The sequence below is a fragment of the Cyclospora cayetanensis genome, unplaced genomic scaffold (genome assembly GCF_002999335.1).
Source record: "Cyclospora cayetanensis isolate NF1_C8 unplaced genomic scaffold, CcayRef3 CcayRef3_contig_41, whole genome shotgun sequence".
Classification (NCBI taxonomy): Eukaryota; Apicomplexa; class Conoidasida; order Eucoccidiorida; family Eimeriidae; genus Cyclospora; species Cyclospora cayetanensis.
This window is the reverse complement of record NW_020312381.1, coordinates 156,815-175,166: the sequence shown is the minus strand read 5'-3', so window position 1 is coordinate 175,166 and position 18,352 is coordinate 156,815. Positions and strand designations below refer to the sequence as shown.

The following is an 18,352-nucleotide window of genomic DNA, read 5'->3' as shown; positions in this document are numbered from 1 at the left end:
TGCGTCCCCTCTAAGCTTTCTTTTTCCCACACCTTCTGTACGAGTTCATATGCCGTACTGCAGAGGCATCCAGAAACAGAAAGTAGAGACCGAGGCCATGTAATGGATGGACAGAGCGAAAGAGAATCACAAATTAGAGGCCTTCTATGATGCAGTTATGCACTTCCACTGATATATCCTGTGGCGTGTTTGCTCTGCAGGGCACTTCTCGATGTCACGTCGGAACCATTACGAGCTGCTGAAATGTATAGGAGAAGGCGCCTACGGACGAGCCTACCTCGCCACCGACACAAATGGAAATACGTGTGTTTCGATAAATTTTCCGTATAGCTTGAAGATGACTTCATAAACGCAGTCGTAATAGCCTCTCTTGCATCCAAGCCTAGTCACCTCCCATCGGGGGCATTTTCAGGCAATGTAGCTATCATCCACAAGACTCTATGTCCTCGTTTCTTTCCTCTGTGTAGCCGTTTCTCCGCCCTTTATTTCTACGTGTGCAATATCCGTTCAGAGTTGTTGCGAAGGTGATTGACGTGGGAAGAGTTCCGCAGAAGGAACGCATGGCCTGCATCGATGAAGTTAAGGTACGAGATAACCATTTTTACTCCTGTACCAAGCTTTGTGTCCATCCTCCTATATATCTTTGTATTTACACGTATAATTCTCTTTCCATGACTCAGCCAGCAATTGCCTGTATCCACATCGTCTTAATATGTTCTGCTTGCCAAGATACGTGCAACACAATCCGCAGGCCCTCTTAGTTCACTTGTCTGTACACGCGTTACTGCAACTGAAGAGACACTCGCACTGCCGTAATCCCCATATTTGTAGATGTAGATCTGTGCAGCACTGTACCGGCACCCTGCACACTTTAAAACGAATCGATAGCTGCGCACGCAATGAAAATCTGAGATCCGCCAATGAACACATCTACGTTTATGTTCAACGAAGCTTTTGCTCCATGCACCTGGATTCACATCTCAATTTTATAGATGCAAATATAGATGTAGCGGTACACCTGTGCCCCTATAAACAGATAGCATCATATATGGATTTGCTTCCCCATCGGTTGGGGACTGTAGTGAAACGCATGGATAAATCTACAAAGCTACATAGACTTGTGCATGCAGATACGTATATAGATCAATTTTCTTTTATCAACTGCGTATCCCCTTACTGAAACAGCTGCATGGTACAGCAAATGCGCGTATGTGGTCGTTGATATCTCGAATATGCTCGTAAACTCTTGCACTAAAACCCCCTGTCTTGTCTAACTTGTCTTGCGTTCTTAATTGTCGGTTGAACCTGTGTGCTCTTCAGTTGCTGGCAGCGCTTGACCATCCCTTCATCGTACGCTACCTTGACAGCTATGTGGAGGGGCAAAGCCTCCACATTGTTATGAGCTTCTGCGATGGTAAAAGCGTCATGCAGGAACGGATGCAGAGAGCTGCATGGAGGGTAGTAGCAAAGCATCAGAGGGCGCAGAGTGGCAGGCAGGGAAAGACACAGCCTCCACGTTGTAGCAGCGTCATGCGGAAATAGGGGACCAATAGGAGTGACACGACAACAAGAGATGAAGAGAGAGGAACAGGCAGGACAAGAGGCAACTACATGAGTGGACCAAGGCGCATTGGCAACGATAGGGCCACACAATAGTTGTTTGCTGTGTAGTGGCCTAGATACAGAGAAGGAAGGGAGGGAAACACAAGGCAGAAAGGGAAAGGAAGGGGGCCGAAGTGGATGGAGAGGCTGTTCTTTGTAATGTCCAACACCCCACTGCTTTCTTTGGCTGTACATGCTGAACTCTCCTGGTTCTCACGCCATTATTTTTATGCATGTACTCCTCCATGGCAATCTGCAGGTGGGGATCTGGCCGGGCTGCTGCGGGCTCGCGAGGATCAGAATGCCCCCCTTCCTGAGAAACAGATCATTAGGTGGTTGGCTCAGCTGCTTATGGCGGTCAAGTACACGCATCAAAACAAAATAATACACCGAGGTGAGGACGGCAGCTACGAGAGTGCGGCGAGTGTCCGTTGCTGCCTAGTTCTTATGTCAACCCTTATCTCCCCACGACCCTTTGTCTGATCTGCACGTCTAGTCCCATTCCCAAAGGGTGCAAACAGACTGCAGCACAAGGCTCTTTCTGAGAAGGGGACAGGAGGGGATGTTGGCTGTTTGTGTTTGTCGGTCATTGTTGGGAGGAAGGGACACATTTCGGGGAATACGTGAGCTACACTCTTTGGAATGGGCTAAACAATTAAGCGTAGACTGCGCATCTCACAAGGTGTCTGTTTTCTTTAAAGTGCGCGAGTCCTTCGCTCCGTTCCCCGTGGTATATGTGCGCGTCATCAATGGGGTTGCTAACTCCATCAGCGTCCTCCACTCTCCTCTCGCTGGCCCCCCTTTTCCTGCCCCCCCTTATGCGCAGATATAAAGAGTCAGAACATTTTCATAGAGAAGAATAATCGCCTCCGCTTGGCAGACTTTGGTATCAGCAAGGCCCTCGAGAGCACGCAGGCTCAAGCAAAAACCTTCATAGGCACTCCGTACTACCTAAGCCCGGAACTGTGCAAGGTGCTCTAACTACAAGCAGGGCAAATGCAAGCTAGAGCGCAGACAACCGAAAGCACGAAGGGAACAAACAGCTGAGCAACTCCATTGAGCTACGGCTTTAGCCATTACATACCTTAAGAAATCTGGGAAAAACGCAAGTACAACGGCAGCACGGTCCACAAATGCATCAATTTCAGAAGATTCAGGCAGACACATTTCTGTCGGGTGCTTCGTTTATTCATATGCAACGCATTCTTCAGGGCTCTCCATACGGTCCTTCCTCGGACGTTTGGGCTGTTGGTTGCGTAGCATTCGAAATGGCAACCTTTCGCACTCCTTTCCATCAGGCAAAGAACCTCGCAGATCTCTGTTACAGGATTTGCAATGCTGAGGTGGGGGAGTACGGAGAAAAGGGGAGGGAGGGACCAAATACGCAACTGCTGGTTTATGCCATTCGTGCTGTATCATCCCTGCTGGTTTCTTTACTTTATTGCCTCAGATACGATTCCCTTCTCGTGTGCCTCCCACTTTCTTCGGCTTCGTTCTGCCTCTGTGCCACGTGTTTCTTGTCCTCTGCTATATCTGGTTCGATACCCTGCCCTTCCCAGTGCCTTCCCTCTTCTTGTTTTTGTCATTTAGCAAAGGCCCCTATAATCGCCCCTCTTTTCTGTTTGCATGCATGTCTCCGTAGATTCCCCCAATCCCTTCCTTCTACTCCTCAGAGCTCAATCGCATAATCGGGCAAATGCTCATCAGGTGCCCCACCGCCAGAGCCTCTGCAGCTAAGATACTCGAAATGCCCATGATGCAGGTTTGTACACTATCCAAAACCCTAGAGCCTAATCCTCCACGCTCATAATCCTAAATTCCAAACCTCGTTTATGAATTCTAGAACCTCGGCTTATGGCCATGCACGCAGGCAGCGATCCGCGAGATGCTAAAGGAATCACAGATCCGCTCGAGCGGCTTGCACTGACGCAGTTCACACTATGTGTCTGCCTCGTCTTCCTGACCTGTGAAGGGCGCTTCCCAACTCAAAGGCCTATGCTTTGCGTCTGGTCGCACTCAACAGCTCATGCTAGGAGAAGAGGAACCAACTAAGTGCTACGACTTTTTCAGTAAGCTCAGCAGCCGGCACAAGAACGGGCAGGACTACTAAAGGCAGACACAAACAAGAAAATCCAGGCGGAACAGAGTTCATGGATAGGGATAGTGGCGGCAAAAGGCGGGTGCAACAGCGGTGGACCGCTAAGAAGGCAGATACCACCGCTTCCCAAGTTCGTCTGCGATCATCTCAGCTGCACGCAGATGACATGTTCTTTCCACAAGTCCAGGTGTAATGCCGCCATTCTGCACATTCAGGTAATCACACATCATGAAGCCCTCCTTAATCCACCTTCTCATTTCATCCTCTGCCCTTCAGTGTACCCCTGCTAAGATGCTCAACGGAGCCGTACTTCCCACACAACGAGCACCTCCGGGGAGACACATGGCGCTGGAGGGCTCACCTGGCATTCGCGTTGGCTGCATTGATGTAGACAAGCGCGGCGCTCCTGCCTGCTGCCTCTGCAGCTCGGCACAAGCTTCGCAGTGCCCAGGAATTGAGATATGTCGGCAGCAGCAAGGAGGCGGTCAGGAGACCCCCCGGCTCCACAAGGGCCGCTGCCGCGGCCCATTGAGACTCGATGCCCCGTAAAGACGGGCGAAACCATCGACCAAACTGGCCGCCTCGCTCTGATGCTGTGAAGCGAATCTTAGGCCTCAGGTGTATGTACACTCCACGAAACCTATAGGACCAAACACAAATGAATGCAAACTGGGGGCGTCACGTGGTGCGCGCGGATAGGCGTTACGACTAGTTTACTGATGAGCTCAATGCCGCATTCCGCCAAAGTACATTTTATCGGGATAGGTCGGCTCTATGTCTTAAAGAAAAGGGGTATACAAGGGAGGTCCTACCTTAGGGAGGAGGCCCTCATAGAGTAAAGTTCCTTGACCACGTCCTCAGTGTATATACAGTTCACGGCATCCATAACGCGATTTGCGGCCACCGCCTTTTCATTTAAGCCATTGGTTGTCTCAGATGTCTCTACCAGCACCAAACTCTCTGCGCCTCCCTGCCCCCCAGCTTCCCCCTCAGACTCAATGGAGCCTCCCAGCGCCCGCAAACAGGAGATCCCGACCCCTCGCATGCAGCCGTCTACGGCAAGGAAAGCTCCGCCGGCGACATGCCGCCTTAGAATCGGTAGGAGGTGCAGGGATTGTGAGCTGAAGGAAGCGTACGGAGGAAGAAACAAGTGTACAGGCAGCCGTGCGGAAGGGGAGTCACCCACCACAATCCACACCACTGGATCAGACCCTTCCAACAATTCGCTGCGGTACTCTGCCCCACCCTGAAGAGCATACAGAACACGTGAGACGAAAAGTGAGGGCACTGTACGCAGGATTCTCGGCTCCCTGAGCCCGCACGTAGGTGCCCCAATGTGCCTCTCATCATGGAGTAGTGGAGTGCATATCCCCCCAAATAGAGAAAATTTAAGTGGCAGAGCAGACCACGAAAAAAGCGAAACCCATTGACACAGCCTTTTACAATTCCTCACAATCCTTCGCCCGCCTACTTGACAGGTCTCTGTCTCTGCTCGCCACTTTGATACAAATTCACACGACTGGTACAGACACCCAGCAACGCCATACTGTAAAGCCGTGAAGGAACCCCCCTCCCCCCTCGCATTAAGCCCTGAAGCGGATCCGAAAGAAGCCCGTGTCTCCTCCCCTACCTGCGCGAGCTTCTCCTTTTTAGACTCAAGTGTCTGGATGCACAAGGTGTCCAGGCAAAGTTGCTGCTTTAGAAGGCGAATAAAGGCTGGGATGAAGCGGCGCATGCTTTGGGAATGAAGGCGTAGCACAGCGGCCTGAAGAAAAGCAAACGGACGCGCAGAAAAGAGGCAAAGTTAGGGTACAGTCGCAAAGACAGCGCAGTGTGGTCGCTGTGCCCCATCGAACAGATATGCAGCACCCAGCACCGAAGCCACAACAGCATCAGGGAGGCATGAGTGCAGAGGAGCCACACCTTCCCATAGACATCCACTTCCACTCCAGGAACACCATCCGCCTCTCCGTCTACTGCCCGCCATGCACTCTCGCCGGAAGTTTTATCGTTGTAATTGCTGCTGTCGACCGCATGCTGGGATACTTCAGCGGAGGGGCCCCGTCGCTGCAGAGCAGCAACGAAGCGGCCGGTCACTAAGGCGTCAACGGGGGGCTCTCCTACAAACCCCCTGCTGCCATTTATGCGGCTTTGGCCTTTGATGCCTTTTGTGAGCATGCGAACTGCCACAGAGGCCTGCCGGCTGAGAATTCCAGATCCTATGTATTCCCCTGAAGACCGCAAAATGAGCGCGAAGAATGCAGTGTCCATTCACCTTAGCTGCCCTGTAGGGCCCTGCATGTTCCTCCTTTCAAGATCAACGAATGAAACAGCAGCCTTTGTTTTTGAAAGCCCACTGGAGCGTGGTGTCTGCTAATACAGCCCATGCTTCTTTGGAAACAGCTTGCAGCCACACAAGCAGCAGCAAGGCCTTCAGGCTGGTTTTCAGTGTAGGTACCGTTGCTGTCGTAGACTGGGAGCATCTCCCCTGTTTGCTGCTTTGTAAAGGCCCCGATGTTCTTAATCTCATAATCGTAAATCCAGGGATGCCCCAATCGAATCAAGTGACGCCTGGAGGGGCCCCCGGGGGTTTCTGAGGGCGACCTCAAGACGATGCACTTGTTGCTGCTCAAGGCAGCAGCTAGGAACGTGTCGCTGTTTGCCTCCTCCCTGACTGTTCCTTGGTTATTCGTATCTGCCCTCTGGATCTCTTCCGCTCGGCTCCCTCTCTCCCGTGTGTGGGCAGCCGTTCCCCCGGTAGCTGCTGCAGCAGCATGCACATAGCGGGGCAGGGCATGCAGGGATCTGGGAGATGACCATGCATGAGTCCTCCTCGAGGGCCCTCCGCACAAAATCGAGGTATAAGGAGAGGCGCTGCATGGGGGGGTTGCGTGGGACGCTGTAGATGATTCCCTCCTCACTCGCCATGATGCAAGTGAGACACCGAAGAAACGATCTCTGCAGCTGTTACTTTCACAAGTTGTTTCTACTCTGTTGCAGCAGAAGCAGTGGCGAGGGACCCTTCTTGCTGCAAGACGCGCAATCCTTGGCTCGAATACGAGATGCGAAAACCTGGTGTGCCTGGTCATTTGCCTGCAGAGACGGCGAAGGACTTTCAAAAAAGAGAATAGTCCACCACTTTAGGAGGACGGAGGACGAGAGGCCTGCCTGCTGGATTTCGCTCGTGCCTAACCCATTACATCACGGCAGATTTTTGTTTGTCCTTCGCCTTCCGTATTGCGTGCGTTGGGGATACCGCTACTTAGCTCCTAGTGAACAAAAAGGCCGCTGGGAAGTACAACAGCGAGGCCAGGCCGTGTAGTGGAAATGACTAAGAGAGGTGAAGAAAACAGTAGAAAAGCAGAAGGTACATGGGGCCCGAAGACCACACCGCAGCGGTACAAGAAAGGGAATTCGCCCTTCGACCTCAGGCTCTGCCAGACTAACAATCGATGCGGCCGAGTGCATTAGTTTGGATGCTAAGGCTCATGCGTGAAGGGAAATAGCAAGACATAACCAGTCTCTTCACTATGTACAAGTCCTGGTGGCCCCCTCCTACTCGTCATACAAACAATGAAACGGCTGCCACTCGCCGCATGTGAGCGGGGGGCCCTAGGGGTAGGTCGTTATATTTGGAAGGGCTGCCTCCTAAAAATCCACCGTCTGCCACCATGTAATAGCGAAAAATGCCTTGGTTGCCTCTCCACTGTTCTGTTCGCTTGGAGTCGATATAAACAGACATGCGCTGCTGCGGCGTTTGGGGCTCTGCTGGCGGGAGGGCGAGGGGAAAGAAGTAACAGGCGATTATTTGAATACATGAGTCTTGTGTCAATGAGTGTATAAAAGAGCTAAGTTGAGTGAATTGAGTACCTGGATCCTCGTTCAGCCAGCTGCACATCCACAGCGGTCGGTTGCTTCTGAGCGGCGCGAGCGAGGCAATCTTGTTTTTTGCAAGAAAAACTGGCTTCTAGCCCTCCTTTTCCCGGAATCTCTTGCTCTAATAAGTTCGTCCGGGCAGGAGATCGGAGCAGTTTCGATAGGTTTCGCAGTAGATTCCCTTAAGCGCTGGTACTGTTCGCGAGTTATATGCACCACCCCTCCCTACCATGTCTGACTCAAGCGACGATGATGTTCCTTTGAAACAAAGAGTTGCTAAGAAGAAGACTCAGACCAAAAAGACAACTGCTGTGGTAAGAATTTGCCAATGAAGCTCCCAGGAGCCCCAAGAAAAGCGCGGGCTTAGAGTACATGTGTTAATGTGTCGTGCTTATTCCCTTGGCTTTATTGCACTCGAGGTTTATTTGCTATGAGCGTTGCCTGAATCCAGGGCTCATCAGACGTAAGACCTGCTGTTACTGTCCGGTGCGGTGTTAGCGTTTCCGTGTGCCTTGCTCATCCACCATTTCCATCCATTTTCTCGTTTTATGCCCATACTTGTCTTTCTCATGTCTTCTCCGCCAGTGCCTTTATCGTCTTCGATGAACATACCAACGTTGCACTCACCTCTCCTGTCTGCGTTAGTCATCTTCCTTCTCGTGCATCACATATTCAGTAGCATTATCTTTTCCCTCCCTGCATGCGCAGAAAGAGAAGGCCCCTGACTCCGCGAGAAAGCGGCAGCAAGCAAAGCCAAAGGCGTCTCCCAAGGCCAAGGCTGCCCCCAGAACCCCAAAGAAGACAGCCAGAGGGGAGGGCACAGCAGAGGAGGAGGAAAATCTGCTGCCCAACGATGCGAGGAAATATTTCAAGCAGGGCCAAAAATTCATCACTCCACCAAATGTAAGGCGAGCTCAAGAGTCATTAATTGGGCTCTTTCTTTCGTGTTCCACCTCGTTCGTGCTGCATCGCATGTACTGCCTTATCCCTCTGATTTACTGATTTACTCGTTTCTGTCGTCTCAGCCAGACACACGGCTTCTGGCCAGAGGCAGGTTGTAGGTGTGCATGCTCCAGCTGTGTAGTAGTGACTGTGCTTTAGTTTCCTGAGCGATGACATGACTGCTTGGTCCATACAGTCACCCCCAGGAGGAGGAAGCCACATGTTTTGTGTCTTTCTTTCGCTTCTGATCTTTCAGGGAGATGGAACGAGAGGGTTTTATGAGAGCCTCTTTGAGGAAAACAGAAATAGCCTCGTGGCACTGAGGTGGGCTGCTGCGCGTTTTTTCCCCGATTTTCCTGGTTTTCGCGCCCCTTGTTTGGCCCTGGTTTGCTGCTCCTGTGATGTGCGGCTTGTCTTTTGTAGTTTCTTGTCTTCCCCCCGCTTTCCCTGAAAGTCAAGCTTCTTACTTTTGAGACAAATCAGAGTTGGCATATCCACGACGGTTTTAAACGCTTTTACTGCTAACATGTGCGTGTGTGTGTGTGTGTCTGGCCTAAGGTACTTGGTTGAATGGGGTGTTTTGACTGGGACGTTGCTGCACGAGTCACTGCCTCGTTACTTTGCACTAAAGGAAAAGGGCGCTTTCAAGGGGGCAGGTGGCGGGCTTCAGAGGGCCTTCATGAACGGCGTGGACCAAGCAGATATCAATGCTGCAGCAAAGATGCTAAGCGTAAGAAGTTTTAAGATAGGGGGAGGACGGGAGGATGGATATAGACTGAAGGAAAGAAAAGCAGCATAGGGAACAGAGGCAAGAGAAATGAGCACGGCATTCCTAGGGTAGCATATAGCTTAATACACAGATAGGGAGAAACAGAAACCTATGTTGGCTGGTCCATGTACACGAATGTAAGTGACTGTACCTCTGTGGACAGAATCAGGTCTTCGCAATGCTTGCAGTATGCAGTTTTCTTTGCAAGACCATAAGTGCTGCTGCGTTGCGGCGTGTGGACATTCAGGCCACCAGCGGGAATATACAATAGCAGCTCTACTGCTACCTTAGGGGAGTATATTTCCGAAAGAGACAAAATCAAAAAGCGGACGGCATAAAGCAAATGTCCAGGGAAAGGGATGGAAGTCGTTACCGCATTACAGTGTTTCGTTTCTGCATTTTGAACCTCTTTAGAACATCTTTTTCAATCGCCGTACCTAAATAAGTCGCAAATACCTTAGATGGAGGCGTACCAGTCCTTTTGCACGAATTCATTTATGCAGACGCATAGCTCGCCTGTGCGAACTCGGTTGCGTTAACATATTATAATCTAATCCTGTTTGTAGAGTAGCAAATACATAGCATAGTATTGCAACACGCCTGCAGGAAACCCGTTTTTAGTGGCTGCTGAGCGTTACCCAACCAAGTCGGTCGCAATGGATAATTTGGATGGACCACCTGTGGCTCCCATCTAAGAGTCATTCTTGCTGTTTCCCCTCTACATAAAAATGACAATATCTTGGGGCAAAGGACCTACATTCTGCTTCTCAGCTTTGTGCACACAGAAGTAGGATTAGAAAGGATTCTCATATTGCTGGACTGTAGTAGGTTGATGTGCCATTCGCTGCTCTGGGCAGGAATAATCGTGCCCAGGATTTACGCTACATACAGCTCATGCGTTGGATGACCAGCAGACGCAGGGAAAGGAACGCTTCTGGTGTTGTATCTGTCTGCGCAAGCTCATGCCTCAAATACATGTAAACCAATGTTTATTCTGTCATTATATCTTTTCACCTTTTGGTGGTTTGCTCTCCGATCTACTTGCTGGCCACCTGCTGCAGGTATCGTCCATCAGAGAGAAAGACCAGGAAAGTCGCATTGCCACAGCGACTGTGGAAACACCGAATAGGGCTGACCTGTAAGTGCAGCAGCTGCGCTGCTCACCCTATCAAAAAGAGGTCTGCTGTGAGGATCCACGAAACGGCGAAAACCATGAGTTACGCCCAAAACCTGCGAGCACGCAAAGGCTGCTGTGAAGGAATCCCAAAATTCAGTAGTTCATTCAAACACCCTACTCATGACATATTCGCTATGTACTCTCTTCTCTAACGCTCCTTTGAGGGGCTCATTGGGTGGGCAGTCAGCCCCAAACCCAATGAGCTCAGTATAGGTACATTGGTGCCTCCCTAAAACAGCTTTCTCCTATATTTTCATGCCTCAGGGGACAGGCATGTGTAAAGGACAGCTAGAGTGCGTGTCGATCTGTCCACTATGTGCTTTGAGCACTCACAATTATTTGCACATAGCATCTAGCGTACAGGCCTACAGCATTGGTTCTTATGCTGTTGCGCTATCTCTACCCTGCAACTAATGGTACACACGAACAGATGATATAACTGGTTGCTCGCCGATACTCAGCGAAGTATAACTACTGCAAGAGAAACTACCCAAGCGTAGCATAGCCCGCTGCAAACTTCCCTCATTATTAAAACACTCCCACGTGTTCCATTGGTATTCCTTGAGCCCAACTCGGCACATGCCAGGTGTCGCCACTCCCCAGGAGGCAGAAATGAGGGAACAGTGAACATTGGAAAGGCACGATGGTCTTCGGCCTGTGGAAAGAAAAACAGTACAAAGTTGTGCATTCAGGGAAGAATGAGCGGAAGGCGAAACCAGCACGACAGCAGCGGCGGGATGCCCCGCTGCCGTCAGAGGCCAAATCTGTTAGCTTCTACAGGACAACAAAAGCGCTTCGACGTGGAGACGAAATCCAGAGGCACACCAGTCCAGCAGTGCTTACGCTCCTCGTAAATCCAATTCTGCATGCCAATATACAATATAGCCAGCGAACGCGGATTGTCGATTTCCAAGTTCTAAAAAGCATCCGTAAGAATGTACGGACGAGATTACTGAGAATGCTTGGGCATTGCTCTGAGTGTAGAAAACCCCTTACGGATACAAATCAAAAACTTTCTTAACGATTCCTATGTAGGAGAGTGTATACTTGAGAGATACCACATGCGCTAGGGAAGGAAAGTTACAATGGGAACGTGCATAGTGCCATTTTTTGCAGCTAGTATTGTGAACAAACAACGCGCAAATCCTGTCGCAGGCAACGTGGCCCACAGCCGCTCCAGTGACAAACCCTAAGGTTGTAGTTCCTCAACCAATTTTAGTAGAAGCTTTCATCAACTCTCTCCTTTCCGCTGTATTCTCCCAAACGCCAGCACTTCTACGGCTCCCTATAAATCCTCCGGCTTCTCGCAGATGCCCTGCCTCCTAGGCAGAGGCCGCGAATAATTCGGGTACCCGTGAAAGTTCATAAGCACACTAGAATGACACCCAACACATTGAAGAAAGTCGATGCAGTGGGAGTAGACTCGCGTGAATGTCCCAAAAAGTGCTAGCCACTTGGCCACAAGCTCCTTTATTTGGATCGTTTTTGGGTGCACCTGCTAAAGCCTGCCGATCTACCAGGACCAAGGCCCCTCGCTCGTAATACACAGCCGGCCACCGCTTATCAAAATTCCGTGCTTGTCCAGGGGTGTGCATACACATTTGCGCGCACTATTCAGCACTTCTCTAGACCCTTTCGCGGCTAAGGGTGGTTACTGACCCCATGCGACCAGCTCTAGGCATAATTCGGAGAGGGGCTCCTCAGCAGATCCCAGGGATGCAGGAGAGCAACGTATAGGTGAGTGTACGGTTGTGTTGTTAGCCCACTGAGCACAACGAAGAAAATCAAGTCAATCAAATGGACTAATCTGACCACAGAGCTGCAGATACCGTAGAAGGGCGCGGCGGGTGCGTTCCATGCGCCTACGTGCCTCCAGATGGTTCGCAATGACCTTAATATGCTCAGTGTGTAGGTGGCACATAAAAGCTCACAGAAAACATCTAAGAGGCTTCGAATCCCCCTCCGTAATCATACTCAGGGATTTCGCAGAGCTCGATACATAAGGGTTTGGAATAATTGAGCGAATTTATGAGCCGGGACAAAGCTTAAACAAAACTTTAAATGTGCGAATTCGCTGCCTCGGTGAATAATGGCGTATATGCTTCCTCCGCACCCAACGGCGTATATGCTGCCTTTATTCTTGAACTCTGGCAGTTCAACTGGCAGGCACCTGCCTCCTCCACCGGCCACAGACTGGGCTTTCTTTCGTAGGTCAGTGAAAACAGCATCAATCCGAGCAAGCCTACGAATATAAATGTGGTAATAGTATAGAAGGCCAGAAAACTTCTGAATGTCCTTGTGGGTGCGCGAAGGTGAAGGTCATGCCCGAATTGCTTGAACTGTTGACGGATCTGGCTCAATGCCCCAAGAAAAGTTCGGCTAGGGATATAGACCAGCCAGGGTGCGGGTCACAGTACCCTACAAGCACTCCTAGCATTCTCTGCTAGCTACGCACAGCATCTAAGGCATACGCTCACAATCGGTGACGCTTTTATGCAGCTGGCTTTACCCTGCAACCAACTTCGTGTACAAACAGCTTGACTTCACAATTTAAGTCGTACATATTCTCGATTAACAATATCTAGTGTAGCAAAAGTGCTCAGGGCAGCGCATCCCGCTGCACGAAGGGAAAGTTAGAGTGTGCGCTGGTACAGCCTTCAAGCAACCCAAGAATTCACGACTAAACACACACAGCATCTAGCACAGGTGTTCCCAATCTTGATACTACCACACTTAGCCAACTCTACTCCACAACCAACAGCGTATACTAACAGCCTACCTAATTCCCAAATCTATTTAAGTTCTTGAAGTTTTTTAAATGTCTAATTCATAGAAAATGCAGAAGTGGAGCTTAGCCGGCTTCACTGCTGCCCTCCGTAAATTACCAACAAAGAAAAAGCAAACACGAAACGTGGCTTCACGAACAAAACGCATGCTGGCCTGGTCTTTGCCAAAAGACGGCTCGAAGAAGACTGAATCATCGACAGAGCCCACTGGGAACGGTAGCAAAGGACCATGCCCTCATGAATCTACGCTGGAGCGTCCAAATTCCACTGTCCCACCTGCCTCCTCCAATCCATCCTTCCGCCTTGCATTGCACTGCATCTTACATTGCAGAGCGCTGCAGCGAACGGCTGCATCCCCATACAGCCTCAGGGTGTCATATGAGCTCCCCTCAGCATTGCGACGCGCCCCATTTTATTCGTGGAAGCAGAAAGAAGAGGTGGCCCGCATACAGTGTCTGATCGACTTCAGCATGCCACAACAATACCTTATATGCAATCTAATCACCAGAAGCCAAGAAGTCTACTACGCCGCAGTTCGGCTCTTTACTCTGTACGCACACCAACTGGTGCTTACAGTTGCCACAACAGAAATGATACCGTTTCAAACGGCACAATGACATCACGCACGCAACATGCAGGTAGGCTTTCCTGTTTCCGTAGAAGTGAGCTATAGAGCGAAGCGAATTTTTAACCTTCGCAGCGGAGATAGGTAAGGATATGCGGGCTACTTCCGATATTTCATCCACGCGTTCATGCGTCAGCCTTGAAGGCTGCCTGCATTCGCTGGCGCTGCAGCCGCAGCTGAGGTCTGCACTCTCTCCTTTTCCTTTTCACCGTCAGGCCCAATTTCGATGGTCGTTTCTACCAAGGCCTTAACAAATGCGTGCATCAGCTCCTTAGTGTAGCCAGCAGTAGCAGTCACTCTAATTCTGGGCCTGAGGAGGGGGCAAGCAGGAAAGGCTGCGGCAGCGCAGTAGAAGCCCTTATCCAGCAAAAGCATGGTGATCCTGAACATGCGCTGAGGGCTATTCGGGAAGACCACAGGAATGACCGTCGTGCAATCCATGCCCTCCACTTCATATTTCAGCTCTTCCGGATAATCTGCTGGCCATCGATCGTCGCCCGTCTCGATGAGCCGCCGCAAATACCGCGCATTATCCTGCGCCTTTTGTATGCGCCACTGCTGCTCGCCCGTCATAAGCTCAAAGGCCTTCATGGCGCCCCCAGCAGAGTAGGCCGTCAAAGAGGCAGAAAAAACGGACCCCGGAGCATGAAAGTCCATGAAATCAATTAATGGCCGTTTGCAGGTGATAAATCCGCCCACACCGGCAATAGATTTGGAAAAAGTACCGCACAGCAAATCACAAGACCCGGGCATATTGTAATACTCTTCCAGCCCTCTCCCAGTCTTCCCGAGGACTCCTAGGCCGTGCGCCTCGTCACAAATGATCCGGGCGTTGTAAGAATCCGCAAGAGAACGAAGCACTGGCAGATCTGCGATATCTCCCTCCATGGAGTACACACTTTCAACGACGATCCAGCAGTTCCGGGCTTTGCCTCTCTCTCTCTGTAGCAGCTGCTTCAAATGCACGTAGTTGTTGTGCTTGAAGAAGAGGCTCCGCGCACCGCTGATGCTGATGCCAGTCCGAAGAGACGCGTGGGCCCTATGGTCAGCAATCACCAAGTCCCCCTTCTTGCAGACAGCAGCGACGGCACTCATTGTCGCCAAGAACCCTGTGGCGCAGAGCAGTGCGTCATCACGCCCATAATACTTGGCCACTGTGCGCTCAAGGTCTCTTAATATTGTTGAGTTGCCTCCCAGCATACGTGCTCCGTGCGAGCCCGTAGACCATTCCCGAGCCGCTGCTATGGCCGCTTCTTGGACCTGCTCAGAGACAGCGTAGCGCATGCACAACGCCATGCGCGGTAGGATAGCGGTGCTTTCAGGGACGCACGACAAATCGCTCGCAGTGTAGCCAAAGCGATCCTGCGTGGAAGCTCTGCGCATGCCGACTGTGCAAAAACTCTTCCATAAAGCACACAAGACAGATCCTTGGACGATGAAATACGTTCAGAGTAGCACAGCTGGCAAGGGGTGCAGTGGGCAGTGTGTAGCGTGATCATCGCTTATTACCTGTGGCTCCCGAATGAAGTCCAAGTAGCTGTACGAGCTCATGGGATACGCCTTTTTGTTGCCAGCGCACGTGACCCTGTCGTCTTTGACATCAGAGACCTCCACCATGAAAGGCCACCGATTGTCGTCTTGAAGGGCGCGTTTTGCCTCCACGTATGTCACTACCTCCGACTCTCCTGGCCGCACTTCAAGATCCAATTTGATTTTTTGTGCCATGTAAAAGAGATGGCGTGTGCCCTCTGCGAAGCGGCGCACGTACAGCACGCGGGCGTAGAATGCCACCGAGTCTCTCAGTCGGCGGATATTGTCTGAAACCAATTCTAGCAGACGGCCCTCCTCGACAGCCTCCAAAACGGGTGCCATTACAATCTTGAGGCGCTGCGCAGCCTTCCGTTCTGCCAGCTTGTTCAACATCTGCTGGCCATCGGTAAGGCCTCGTGACCCCAACTCCGGCTGGGAACGCGGTGCTGGCAGCAACTGCGTTGCTATCCAGGATACACGCAGAGAATCACTCGAAGCATCCTCAGTGAAGGACGCAAGCAAGAATCCCAGCAGGATTATTAAAAGGAGAGCACAGTGCAGCACATCCAAGGAAGCAAACAGGGATTCGTAGCCCAGCCACTGCTCGGAGCCCACGAACTCCTCCCCGCGAGGCAGCATTGAGCTGGCAACGAACGCCATCAATCCTGCGCGGTAAGAAGTAGTGAACCCCCCTATAAAATTGGAGCAACGTGGGTTCCAGGAGGGCGGCTGCTTGACGGGCCACACAGGGGAGGGCCTCGCCACGCCTTCAGGGAGGAAGGCTTCTTGCCTCCAGAACAAGAGTACCCAGTGTATAAGTTTACTAAGCACGCAAAGAAGGCTCAGTGCAGCGGCCTTATTACGTCGATGCCGCAGAGCCCTCTTGAATCTACAACCTCACGAGGCAAGGTGCCGCTGCGCGCGCAGAGATGGAGACGGAAGACAATACACGAGGCCTCTCGCTAATGCAGGCTCTAAACGGCGTAATGGGATCCGAATACGAAATAAAAAGTCCTGGACAGTAAAGAACGGTTTAGTTGCAAGACACCGTGTAGCTGCACCCGGGGTTCACTTACTCCCGAACCACAAGAACAGGGCTGGTCTGCGGGGAGTGATGCACAATCAAAGAGAACTCTTCTTACCGCTGTTGTGTCTATGCCAGATCTCTTGTAGCGTGAGGCCTTTCAAGCTTCGTCCCCTTCCCGCCGCATGTTACTATGAGGGTCCCTTAGGGTGCAGGGCACCGGCGTAGGGCTGCTACCAATCACACGCTGAAAAGCGACAACTGCACTGCGCGCCTCATCCCCAACATATGTTATTTCTAGTCATCCAGCGCAAATTTGCCCAAATACAGGGAAAGGAAATTGCAAACTCGGAAGGGGACCCAGATAAGGCACTGAAATGCTCCCGCATCGGCTGGCTCACCGCGCAGCGAAGGCCTTAGTTGAATCGCAAATGCGGAGAAAGCTCTACTGCTACACTCGGTGAATGCACAAAAGACACATCCCCGTTGTATTCTTATTTAATCCTCTTTTTTACGAGTTACATATGCCCCACGGGTTCTGGGAAGTTGCAGCTGCTTACTAAGCCTGCTCCTCAACGAGGGTTGGGATACAGTAGCTGTCTCGTCATGCACTCCGTAATTATTCCTCGATCGATGCTCTGTGTCAACGTAAACGTATTACTTTGTAGTGAGTCGCTACACCCTGTTTACTGGGTTGCAAGTAAAATGAGAGTTGTGCATCAGGCCTCAGCACTTTCCATGGAAGCCTTCCAATCCATCTGCCCGGCTTGCTGTCTAGGAGAGTGGCCCTCTCCGTAAACGCTGCTTTGTTGGCCGATGATCCGAATACTATGCCTTGCATCTTCTTGAATAGTCTTGCTGGCTCTGAGCCTCAGGTCATGAGCCGAATTTATTCTGTAACAGCGTGGCTTACCATTCATCCCAAAGCGCCCTAGGGAGCGTGTGCACACGAAGACAGTGCAGCGAAGCCAGTAATTCCATGGATTTCCGGCAGGTTTAATTAAGCCTGTCTATGTGCAGTGCAGTAGCCGCGATAGCAATTGAAAGTGCAACCCATGCTGGTAGGGAACTCGTTCACCAACACTCCACTTGGGGAGACATTCGAGCTCTGGACTGAATACAATCTATTGAGTGTTTTCCTTAAATAAACCCCGCCTTTCACATGGAGAGCCAGGGTGCACGTTGCTTCACCCACTCTGCATCCAGAGTATTGATGGCCAGTTGCACAGCGTGCCTGGGGCACAGACGGAACATTGCGCCTTTTTGTGTTGAGGAAAGGGTATTTTGCGGAAATTTCAAATAGGAAACACAAAACAATCGGTCAATGGTTTCAAATTCCCAGCTAATATAACTAGTGTTGTAGGAAGTGGTTTAGTGCAGCTTTGCGAGTGACATCTTTCGCCTTCCGCCGCCTCCTGGCCCCCGCCTCGCCCCGCTCTATGAACACGCTCCCCCGTGTTCCCTACCTGTCCATGGAAGCCGACAGTATAAAGAAATGGGAAAGGGTTCCCGGCCTAACGTCACTTTCTAGAGAGGAACAAACGAAAAACAGGGCAAAAATTGCAAAAAGCAAAAGTGTCTTTAAGCCGCCAAGGTGAAACCGATGGGAACAGAGCAAACACATTAACCAATAACAAACGAGGGACCAAACCAGCATGACCGTGACGGCGCGTTAGCTCCTATCGTGGCAGTGTCGACGTTCGTCGGCCTCCTGCTAGAAGAAAAAAAGACGAGTGAAATGTGTAAGGAATATCAAATGCACACTAGTTCAGCGCTACCTTCGCATCGTATGAAAATTTCTGCAAACAAAAAGACGGCCGGCACATGCAAGTTAGCTGAGCTCAAAGTCACAAAATGCACAAGTACAACTGTAGAAACATTGCCCCTGAGACTCTCTGTACACAATTCTTTGTGTGCAATCCG

The 18,352-nt window shown here is 50.9% G+C and overlaps 4 protein-coding genes across 4 annotated transcripts; 2 read left to right on the top strand and 2 right to left on the bottom strand.

Moving 5' to 3' along the window:
* The first annotated feature begins 211 nt into the window (after positions 1-211).
* LOC34622398 (serine/threonine-protein kinase Nek5) lies at positions 212-3,529 on the top strand. The gene is made up of 8 exons (XM_026334413.1): positions 212-303; positions 512-584; positions 1,321-1,414; positions 1,862-1,996; positions 2,429-2,574; positions 2,814-2,945; positions 3,245-3,364; positions 3,473-3,529. The coding sequence occupies exons 1-8, from the start codon at positions 212-214 to the stop codon at positions 3,527-3,529; spliced, it is 849 nt and encodes a 282-aa protein (XP_026190198.1).
* A 528-nt stretch (positions 3,530-4,057) lies between these two features.
* On the bottom strand, positions 4,058-7,808 carry LOC34622397 (ribosomal RNA large subunit methyltransferase I). Its single transcript, XM_026334412.1, has 7 exons — positions 7,796-7,808; positions 7,571-7,697; positions 6,159-6,529; positions 5,624-5,931; positions 5,331-5,465; positions 4,513-4,946; positions 4,058-4,340 (listed from the first exon to the last, which is right to left on the bottom strand). The coding sequence occupies exons 1-7, from the start codon at positions 7,806-7,808 to the stop codon at positions 4,058-4,060; spliced, it is 1,671 nt and encodes a 556-aa protein (XP_026190197.1).
* Positions 7,807-9,558, top strand: LOC34622396. Its single transcript, XM_022735562.2, has 5 exons — positions 7,807-7,890; positions 8,285-8,479; positions 8,775-8,842; positions 9,077-9,248; positions 9,535-9,558. Exons 1-5 carry the CDS (start codon positions 7,807-7,809, stop codon positions 9,556-9,558), a joined length of 543 nt encoding a protein of 180 aa, XP_022586933.2.
* A 4,449-nt stretch (positions 9,559-14,007) lies between these two features.
* Positions 14,008-16,065, bottom strand: LOC34622395 (8-amino-7-oxononanoate synthase). Its single transcript, XM_026334411.1, has 2 exons — positions 15,385-16,065; positions 14,008-15,135 (listed from the first exon to the last, which is right to left on the bottom strand). Exons 1-2 carry the CDS (start codon positions 16,063-16,065, stop codon positions 14,008-14,010), a joined length of 1,809 nt encoding a protein of 602 aa, XP_026190196.1.
* Between the last annotated feature and the right edge of the window lie 2,287 nt (positions 16,066-18,352).